The 10,835-nt window shown below is 43.7% G+C and overlaps 4 protein-coding genes across 4 annotated transcripts; 2 read left to right on the forward strand and 2 right to left on the reverse strand.

Moving 5' to 3' along the window:
- Window positions 1-2,664: 2,664 nt before the first annotated feature.
- Window positions 2,665-2,943, reverse strand: O0I10_011026 (uncharacterized protein; the record flags this gene model as incomplete). Its single annotated transcript, XM_058490999.1, has 2 exons — window positions 2,665-2,865; window positions 2,926-2,943. The coding sequence occupies 2 exons, from the start codon at window positions 2,941-2,943 to the stop codon at window positions 2,665-2,667; spliced, it is 219 nt and encodes a 72-aa protein (XP_058338191.1).
- Window positions 2,944-5,337: 2,394 nt separating this feature from the next.
- On the forward strand, window positions 5,338-6,095 carry O0I10_011027 (uncharacterized protein; the record flags this gene model as incomplete). Its single annotated transcript, XM_058491000.1, has 3 exons — window positions 5,338-5,527; window positions 5,590-5,760; window positions 5,821-6,095. 3 exons carry the CDS (start codon window positions 5,338-5,340, stop codon window positions 6,093-6,095), a joined length of 636 nt encoding a protein of 211 aa, XP_058338192.1.
- Window positions 6,096-6,598: 503 nt separating this feature from the next.
- O0I10_011028 (uncharacterized protein) lies at window positions 6,599-8,410 on the reverse strand (the record flags this gene model as incomplete). Its single annotated transcript, XM_058491001.1, has 1 exon — window positions 6,599-8,410. One exon carries the CDS (start codon window positions 8,408-8,410, stop codon window positions 6,599-6,601), a length of 1,812 nt encoding a protein of 603 aa, XP_058338193.1.
- A 399-nt stretch (window positions 8,411-8,809) lies between these two features.
- O0I10_011029 (uncharacterized protein) lies at window positions 8,810-9,448 on the forward strand (the record flags this gene model as incomplete). The annotated part of the gene is made up of 1 exon (XM_058491002.1): window positions 8,810-9,448. The coding sequence occupies one exon, from the start codon at window positions 8,810-8,812 to the stop codon at window positions 9,446-9,448; it is 639 nt and encodes a 212-aa protein (XP_058338194.1).
- Between the last annotated feature and the right edge of the window lie 1,387 nt (window positions 9,449-10,835).

Here is a 10,835-nt window from a genome sequence, read left to right on the forward strand (position 1 = left end):
TGGAAATGAATGTCTGGAGCAGGAGAATCGCTCACATGTCATAGAGTGGGAAACAGTACCGATTGTGAGGAAATTGCTGTTAGCTCGCAATGTATGAGCTATTGTCAATAGTATACAGCATCATCCTTCCATCCTTCCAGTCATGCAAAGTAGCTGAGTTACCCAAAGGGGTCCCTCTGCATCTTTTGCTCTGCCAGGGTCCAGCTACTTCACAGTGAACAAAGACCACTCTTCATATAGCATCACGCTTACAAACCTAAAGGTGCCAGTATCTCCAAACTTTACAATGAAACGTGGGGTTTTTATTATGGGGCCCGGCTTTTGGCCAACAGCACTTGTGTGAAAGTTTCGCTCAATGTCGCAAACAGCCCAAAAATATTTTTGGTCGTCGTCGTCGAAGAGGTTGACCCCGGACCCAGTTTGGCTTGGTAGCGACAATGCGAAATCTGGATTGGCAAGCTTGATCATGAAAACTGGCACCCAAGGTGCAGTTGACTGCTGAGCACATTGCCTATCCAAAACCCTAATGCTCACATTGTAAAGTTTGGAGATGTTATATTGCCTTTATGTTTTTAATGGTATGTTGTAAGCGTGATGGAGTTGCTTTTTCCTAGTGGATGGTGTCGGCTGCATTAACGGAAAGATGAAGAGCTGAGTGAAACCGCACGTGCTGGTTACACAGACACGTCCTTGACAGGTTGCTACACAAATGGATGATGATGATTGTCTTTTGTGAAGGTACGTAAGTAAACAGCATCCAATAATGAAGGTGTGTCAAGGTATGGATCACATTTGCATGTAGAAGAAAGTCGAGCTGCATAAACCGATTTGTATATGTAAAAAGATACGTATACATACTGTATTGAATGAGTCACTCACCCTGAAACTCATTGGAGGGATCTCTTCACTTCTTCTCTTCTCAAGCTCATACCACTTCCCACTCCTCCTTATTGTATCACAAAAGCCATGTACTTCTTGCATGACGATAATCGGACCACCTTTATTATTCCATCTTCGAAGCAATAGTATGTAATCCACAAGCTAGCAACCTCCAACAAGCGTGTAATAAATAAACAATGCTTTATTTCATCTAGCTACATTGCCACCATCGTCGGCTTCGTCGTCTGTCATCATTCGTACTGGTGCTCGTGCTCGTCGGCAGTTGTCAATCTCCTCGTCGCAATATCCAAAACACGCAAGTAGAAAAGAATGGGATCTTGCAGGCTTCCTTTTGAATCTGGTTGTCGTTACATCATTGTCATTGTTGTGGATGAGGTGATCGTAATCGCCATTGTTGTGTATGTGGTAATCATCGTAGTCGTCGTCTCTATAAATAAGAAAGCAAGCAAGTTAGACCATATGATGCCGGAATGATGACGATTTGGTATACCGTTAGGCGATCCTCTCTAAGGAAGAAAGCAAATCAGAAGGAATTCACAAACCAAATCACCACCATACGAGCAACGTTGGGCGATCCCTTGTTCTTGAGAAGGCACTGCACGAATCACGCAAGGCCAGTTCGATCCATGGCAAGAAAGAACACCACTTACGTAGAGTCCAGGCTCATAGTTGTCCTCATTCATCCTCCCCAAAGAAAGAATGATCCCTAATCCTTCCAATCATTTTCCCACCTCATGAAAAGAAATCCTCAAGGGAAAGGGCGAGCCTATCACGAGAAGAGCGTGTTCGTTCAACACATTCACAAGCTGTTGCAAATCCCCTTTTACCTTAACACGGTGACCATGCTCTTCCAAAAACCCATCGTCGTTGACCCATCTCCTCAACGCAGGCCTATAGAGCCCTGGACGCGTTCCAAGAAGCTTTTCCAGCACACTTGGCTAGTGCAGAGCGACGCAGCGACCACTTGATACCGGTTGGGACTTGAACCCAAAGAGGTGATGATGATGCCCCAAGTTGCATTGCCTGACCAAAGAAACCTATTCAATTCATTATTAGCACTCATATACAATAAACGCGCTTTTTCATTGTTTGTCTCATTGCACTTGCCTTTTCCATATACATAAAGATCCCTTTGTTGTTGGCTACTAGAAGCCGAAAACCATGGTGTAGTATAGTTGAGCCGAAACAAAACGCCAAACCAGCCAACGGCTTGAAACCAAACTTGCCCTCTATACAAGCTCACACGTCATTGGAACAAGTTCGGCTGCAACATCGGACGCTGAATGTACCTGTTGACACCAAGCATAGAGCGGGAATAGCAACGGAACAAGAGGAAGCAACGGTGTCGCCATGACAACCACCAACCACCAACCACGCTCATTCCTCAGCACTTGGACACACTCACTTCCTGACAATGCATATTCAGAACTGTATTAATACCTCACAGCCAACACGAGCACTCTTTTATAATACATTACCTTGATCGGCATGTCGTGAATGGGATAAAGCAGTGGAAGGTATCATGCAACACGAAGGCTGTTGGGCCGTATGGTGAATGTCAATTCTTTTCAAACACAGCATTTTTTATTCTTCTTTATCGCTATTCATGTATACATGGATAGCGCACGCTACTTTTTTTATCCACTACCATATACACAGAATGATTTGGAATGATAATGACGCCATTAATGATATATAAAATGATACAATGATACAAAGGAATGATATAGCTGACTATGTACATATACAATAAATATCCACTTTTCAATCAACACTGAAAGAGCTATCAGGATGAGGAGGGACCAGTCTCAAGTGCAATCGTTCCGTGATCGGTACACGCAGTGGTTCTACTAAGATGGAAAGGTTCTTGTCGTCGGGTAAATCTTCCAGTATGTCTTTGATCATATTCTCCTTGTGACTTTCAGCAATCTTCTTCATGGTCAGCAGCGTGTCCTCGAGCCGTTCCTAAGTCCATTGATATTAGGTGAGTGATATGATATCACGTATACAATATTTTCACTGTACCTTGAGCTTCCATAACATTCGTACAAAACTTACAACGCATTTTGCACCGTTGCTTGATGATGTTGGTATTGTTGCTTTCTCCTCCCGGAAGACAACGTACAGCTTGTTCCCCTCGTACCTTACGCTCCAAACTTGAATGCTTTTTTCTAAACTTGCAAGTCAACATCACACATCTTGAGCACGACAAGGGCAACATCCCCATAAAACTTACTGGATACATGCATAAAGTAAACTTTCAAATTCGTGAATAAATCGAGATCTGCTGCCTTGTGTGTGTCCGCGATTGTTTTAAGCATTGCCACTGCACCGTAGAATTCTTTATGGAAATCCACCGCTTTCTTTCTATCTGTGCAAGCATCCAGCGCATTTGACGTCTCCAATAACATGATCTCAAGATTGGAAAATTCAGGTGCCCGAACCACACCATCAGCGAAATACACCACATCGTCACCGAGATTCTCCCTTCCTGCTTGTAGACGTTCTTCTCCTTCATAAAAAACTGCCCTTGTTGATCCAACGAATACTCTGTAGATGATCACTCATGGTCTGCAATAATTGCCGCCTGTTTTTTTCGGGTGATAGCGCATGATGCGCAATATACAAGTCTCTAAATGTAAACCCATTCTTGAGCAAACACCGTGTATAATCCATGGTGGTTGTAATCGGTGAAGCCCATTTCCTAAGGTAAGGCGCAAGAATAAAAGGACTTCACTATATGCACCATGTCAAATGCACCATGCCAACTTCAGCGCCCGACGTACGTAGACCATGGCGCCGTAACCAAAAGATGCATCGGGAGATAGCTATATCTATCAAAAGTAACAAGGTAGCGTGTATGAGTAGTGACTCTTCAAACAACATGATTAGGCTTTACATTTTTACAAGGATCCAACGTATCACAATGAGGACGACGTCAACAACAATGAGAGCAGGATAACAAAGAAACCTTATGAATGACCACAACGATCAGCGCTTATTCACAAGGCTTGCAAGAAATGGGATACGTACATACAAAATCTTGGAGTTTGACCTTGTAAGCAATCAACGAAGAATGACAGAAGAAAGAGACGTGTGGGAGTATGATGGGCGGCGACAACATCCTTTTATTGTTTGCGTTGGGCGTGGGTATTTCTGTGACCACAAAGAATGATAAAATGCTTGATGGGGATGGTGATGAGCTGATAGATTGATGGGGCGCCCTCACAAAGAGCCAACTTGGTATGATTGATCGTCGTTGCATGAATCAGGATTGATAAACAACAAGGTGGCAATAATATCCATCATCATCAAACAATGGCATCCAGCTGCTATCACGGATCACTTGCTATGCTCAATCCTCACAAATTCAGCCGTCGTTGTTCGATGATGTTTATAGGCATTCCTTTCAGAAAGAAACGTTGAGAGTCGTTGGCAAAGAAAGAGCCTTTATTGTTATCACCCTAATATGGAATAATGCATGACCGGATTTATGCACAATGAACACTCCCCATTCATTCATTCAATCGCTCTCAGCGTGTTTGCTACGTATGTGTTTAACACACACACACACCAACTACTCCAAGTTGTATGATCAGGATATACCTTGTGCCTTTCTACGGTGAAACATGTATGAGAGGAGAAAAGAGTTGAGCTACAGGACACTTTTTTTTACTTATGCCAAGCACCTCTCCTTTTGGTGTTGAAAGGCCGCTTTTTCTATGGAAGCCATTCAAGTGTGTTACATTCAAGCTGAAAACAACCATCAGGACATTTTTTGGTAAGCATGCGAGACATAGTTTTTATTTGTTGGTGGAATATTAGTAAGCGTTTGAGCAAGCAAACAAAAAAAGGGTGTCTCGTTGATATGACTGAAAATGGAAGTGAGCGGGAAAGGGGAGGGATAAAAGAAAAAGACGATCCACGGAGTGAGCGGAATTGCGTATGTCCACGTACACAAACACACACATGTGGTTTCTGATCCGATCCCATGCGTCAAACAACACCTTTTACTCACCCACACGACGCACGCCCATTTATCGAGATCAATCACCAATTTCTCTTTTGGTAATGGTCGATCATCTGGTAACCCCCATTTATACATATATACATCCCCGAAAGGCCCTTTTCTCACATTGATCTCCACCACTATCGCCATTCACTATAGCAACGGTAACCATGTAACATAGCAATAGAGTTAAAGAGCGAATGAATTATCCATGATTTTGGTTGTTTCTTGCTTTGCATTATGTGTCATCGGGAAGCAACGGGGTCCCCGAGCAAACGGGTAATTGTTCATCACATTGGGTTTCTCACTTCCATATATATAGGTGGGGACCTGGATGAGTTCAATCCCTCTCCGCCAAAAACATCACGCAATCTTTTTATTCTTTCTTCTTTCCCCTTACTTTTGCAACAACAACAACAACAACCACTATGCCAAAGGGTGTCATCTATCTTACTCCTGAACAAGAAGCACGTCGCGATCAACTCGGTTTGGAAGCTGGTTTGAAGGGTGCCGCCATTGGTTTGGGCATCGGTGCCTTGGGTTTCATTATGGTCACTCGCCGATCAGCCGAGTTCCGAGCCTTGAGTCGTCCCATGCAAGCCATTATGCCTACTGCAGGTAATGTAGTTGGGGAACAAGATCTTCTATTCCATTGTATACTAAGATGGGTTACATGATAGCAACGGTGTCTGGTTATCTCTTTGCATCGGATAGAGCTACCAGTGCATATGAAAATGCAAACCTTGGCTACACTGACGAGGACCTCCTTATGCAACTTCACGATGGCGAAGAACAAGCAAAGAAGACTGGTTTCCTCGCTTATCTCAATGAGAACCGATGGAGCGTTATTGGTAAGAAGAATACAGGGATACACAAAGAGTGAAGATGATTAATCATCTTGTATACAACAGGTCTTTCATGGGCAGCTTCCATGGTGGGTGCCTTGGGTTACAGCTTCTCGAACCGCTACTTGACTACGCAACAAAAGGTGGTGCAAGCCCGTATGTACGCTCAAGCAGTGACTTTGGCCGTGTTGATGGCATCCGCTGGTCTTTCAATCTACATGGGTGAAGATAAAAAGCCAAAGGATTTGCCTGATGCTCAATTGCGAGCTGTGCTCGAATTGCCTGTCGAGGAAAACAAGCGTGTCACCAACACTACCAGCACCAAGCAACCCATGAACTAGAGTACATAACAACATTACACACATATTCACCTTACATTGAAAAGACGTCCAACACATCCACAACAACAACAACAACACGCATCCACCACCATCACACATCACCACACACACATCAGTAGATAATAGCATGATTGGAAGAGAAATAGCGGTTATTTATATATACCAACAATGAAAAGAGACATACTACTTTTTTGAACAAAACAACAAATGGTGACAAGACTATGTAAAGAGGATATCATATACACTTTTTTCGTGGGTAAATGGATAATGGAATCAATCAGATGAAGAGATAAATCATATGTTGTGTGAGAGAGACATGTACAGAATGCACGTGAAAGGGGAAAAGGTGGGTAAAAAAGCATCTTCTAATCGATATGCAAAAAGATGAGGGGGATTGTTGTATACAAACGCATGAGATGCGCTTTTAAAATGTGTGAGTGGATATGATGGTATAGAAAAGAAAATGAAGAAAATGACATGATGTGTGGATGAGAGGGAAAAGGTTAATAATGAATGAGTGCATCTGTGGGACGAATGGTAGAAGTAGCAAAGGGTTCAAAGTAAACATTGTCATCAAAGGTGTTGTAAGTCAAGTCGTAGTCCATGGGTACATCATACCATTGGGGCCATTCGGTCTTGATCTGAGGCAAAGGTTGTTGTTGTTGTTGCTGTTGATCCCAAAATGAGCATGCAGTGGTGGTTGTTGATGAAGAAGAGCAAGATGGGATGGGGGTATCCACGGTGGGTGATGAGTAGCAAGAGGATGCTGCTGATGAGAAATTGGTCCAAACGCCCAATTTGTTGTTGTTGTTGTTGTTGTTTGTTGTGTCACTGTAATAGAAACCAGTCGTGCCATAAGCTGCTGCTGCCGTTGTGGGTGGTGGTGCCGCTGTAGGATCCTCTCGGGTATCATCCTTGTTATTGCCACTGCCACCATCGCTGCCTCGTTTGTCATTATCATGATCACTGCTGTTGCTGCTGTTGCCACCACCATTGTGATCATGTCCATCAGCGCGTGTAAAAGGTCGTTGTCGGCGTTCATGCGTCTTTTTGTGCTGAGCAAGATTGTCGGAGCGAGAGAATCGTTTGCCACATAGGCTGCACAGATATGGGCGTTCCATGGTGTGTGTACGAAGGTGCCGCTTAAGATGCTCAAGTCGCTTGAATAGTTTCCCACATGAACCAAGAGGGCAAGTATATAGTCGAGATGCAGGATCATCCACTAAATCGCTGGCACGATGTCGTTGATGATGATGATGGTGATGATGATGATGACTATAGTATCGATCCTGTGCTCGAGTATAGCTTGCATGAGATGAAGAAGTGGTTCGCCGACGACGTTGCTTGTAGGTAGGTGATCCCTCAAACAATGAAAAGTGACCAAATACACTGGATGCCTTGCGTAATACGGGTGATGTTGATGCTGATGACATTGAATCATGTTGCCAACTTGGTGTCGTAGCAGTGCTATTGGTGGTGGTTGTTGATAAAAGTGGTGCAGAATGGGATGATGAAAGTGGACGAGGCAGCATGATGGGTTGATCATCTGATGTTGAATGTGGCGAAAATGTGCACCTTGGGCTATTGCTGTTGCTGGTAGTAGTGGTGGTGGTATTGCTATTATTGTCGTTGGCGAAACATGCATCCAAGTCAAGGTCGCTCAACAAGTGCTTTCGGAACTCGTCAAACATGGCTTGAGTGGTATCCAAGGAAATGGAAATAGCAGGGTTGGCAACAGCCATCGATGTTGGTTCGAAGCCAAGTTTTTCACGCTTGAGGTCACGTTCCAGAGCATCAAGAAAGAGTCGATCATGAGGAACAGCATACCAATGAAACACCTTTTGCTTCTTTTGTGTGCGAATGCAGTTGTGCTTGTATAGCAAATCAAGGAATGGCGACTTGGGTTCTTCGAGTGTTGCATCTGTGCCAGGCTTCAGATTACGCAAATCGCTAAAGACACCTTCCTCGAACTTTTTGAGATTCTGTACGGGGCGACCAAATGCATGAAAGCGAAAGACAAGGCTTCGTACAATATCGGTGCCCGAGATGAAAAAGGCACACTTCCATTGGACACAAGAAATGGCATCTCCGTTGCCCGAAGGAAGAATATGACGTTTGATAGGTGGTTCACTGGCAGGCACATCCCACTCGTTTGGTGCTGTTGCCAAAAAGTATTTGAGCTGATTGATCATTTCGAGACGTTCGTCGACATCTTCCTCGGTGGGAAAAGGCAATCCACAAGTAGTGTCGCGTGATGAGTTGGATGATGCTGATGCTGATGATTGTAAAGGTGATGTGGGTGGTGAGGCGGTCATGTCGCTCGAGTGTATGTATGTGTGAGAGAACTCTAAAGGGATCCATGTTAGTTACATTGTTGTTGAGTGACATTAGCTTGACATGTATACTTGCCTTTGTAGACGCTGTGATCAGCAGATAGAATGCGTGTGTGCGTTGTGTGAGAGAATAAAAGTAGAAAAAAGAGAAGAGTATTGATGACCCTGGTTGGGATAATTGAGTCAGTTTATATATGCGTTATGGATAGAGCGTGAAAAAAGTTTTTTTTTTACCTCTCTCTTGTACCAAGTCATCGGGCACATTGTTTATGTACACTCCCACCAACTCCTTCAAACACTTGGCTATTGTGCAACATAAGGTTTGCCCAACATAAGTGTTTCAGATCCACACAATAGCTTTAATGACGTCAAGCCGAGAATATGGATTGGGAAGAAACGAGGAAAGAAGAAATTTATGCATTTGCTCTTGTTCTCTCCCCCCAAATGCTGTTACTATCAGTATTCACCACCCTTGTTCTTTTGATCGTCTCATCATCAGTATTGTGTATCGTCGACGATATGCAACCCAAGCTGCTGTACGAGCCAAATGCACCCGATTATAGATCTTCCGAGATCGTGCGTCAGTCGCTGTTTGACAAACTAGCCGTGGATGCTTCTCTTTCAACTTTTATGGATGTCTTGACGCAGGTGGAAAACGTGTTGAAGATGGTCAACAATTCAGAGATTGAGCAGCCATTCACGTTGTTTTGCCCTGTCAATGGAGCATTTCAAGCGTCATTGCTGGAATGGCGAACGGACAACTTGCAAGATTGGGAAAAGTTTCTCCAGCAACACCTCGTGCCAACCGCCAAGCTGGATGTCCGCCACTTGAAAAAGACTCAGCAACTGGACACAATGGTAGATGACCAGCCGATCCATGTAAAGTACCACTATTTCCGTGATAAAACGGACCTCAATAATGGCATGGCAACGGTGGACACGGACCATCCCATCGAAGCGGCCAATGGTATTGCTTATAAGATTGATGCTGTTTTACGCCCTGTTCAAGATAACAATTGAATACACACACACACACGCACACACGCACACACACATAACGTACCCTATGCATATACACATTTTTACCCTGATCATAACAATAAACAACAAAGAGAACGTTTCTTTTCCTCGGGATTACCCCTTTTGCACGACCCAATTCTCTTTTCTCACACTCACACACACCATAATCGCACTAAGTGTATATTAGGGAGCGCCACAAGGTTGCATTAAATGTGTACTTTGGATGCCAGCACACCAATTTATTGCTGTACTCGCCTTTTTTATGGTACATTACCACATGTGCATGCTTCTTCTTCCATCATCTAGAAATTCGTACCCGTTTATGCGTTCCCTATGTACCCACCTACTTGGAATAATGGAATGTAAAAAGGAAAAACATCCCATCAGCACATGGCGTAGTTTAGCATTTGTTGGATCTGCCAAATTTTATCGAATGTCGTACAAAGAAGGGCGGAACAAAGAGAGAGGGGGTGGTGATGATGAGGATGATGATAATGATGATGATGAATTGTAACCACAAGATCACACATATACATACACACATACACTCACACACCAGCAGCAAGGAAAAAGAGAACTAAAGTGGGATGATTCCCATGATGCATTCTATACATTGTTCATGTGAAAGAGGATTACTCCTCCTACTATAAGGATCTTTTTTTTTCTCTTTCTCTCCCGCCATTTTTTTCATTGCTTGCATATGGACATGATTATTGTTCTATAGCCACCCCTTCCGAATGCAATGTTACCTAATTTGGATCTTGTGTTTGTTTTTCAGTTTTTCGGATCGGGTTTGCCGTTGTCAAACTAAACACTCTTGCACAAACGACTACTGCGGCCATCATCATCATCATCATCATCACCCCCACCTTCTCACACACACACACAGCTTGTTTTGAGCCCACCCACCTCCTACTTGATACACGCTTTACTTTTGACACATGTATGCTCATTGTTTCAATCGTCATGTACCAACAACTACGTCTTTCTCCAAAAAAGCGCGCGCATTCTCCTATTTAGGGCGCATGATGACAGACGTCTAAATGTGGGCATATGACTCACACACTACACATGGGCCAATACCACCGTCTTTTTGGTGAAAAAGTACCACCCACCCACCAACCCACCAACCAACCCACCATGCACCTACTATTGCGATTTTGAGATTCAATATTAGGGGGATTTCTAGAAATCTTAATAGAAAGGGCGTATTCCATCAGCCAGGAAAAAAGAAAAAGAGAGACGACGGGAAATTGATGCTGTGTAACGGAACACCTGAACCTAACCAGCGGAATCGGGCAAGATGGGCTGTTACCCGATGCAGGATCACTTGTGCATTTGTCTCGAAACGCACGGTGGCGCATGTAAATGATCCTCTTTTTGTACA

This window comes from Lichtheimia ornata, assembly GCF_029851405.1.
Source record: "Lichtheimia ornata isolate CBS 291.66 chromosome Unknown scaffold00081, whole genome shotgun sequence".
NCBI lineage: Eukaryota > Fungi > Mucoromycota > Mucoromycetes > Mucorales > Lichtheimiaceae > Lichtheimia > Lichtheimia ornata.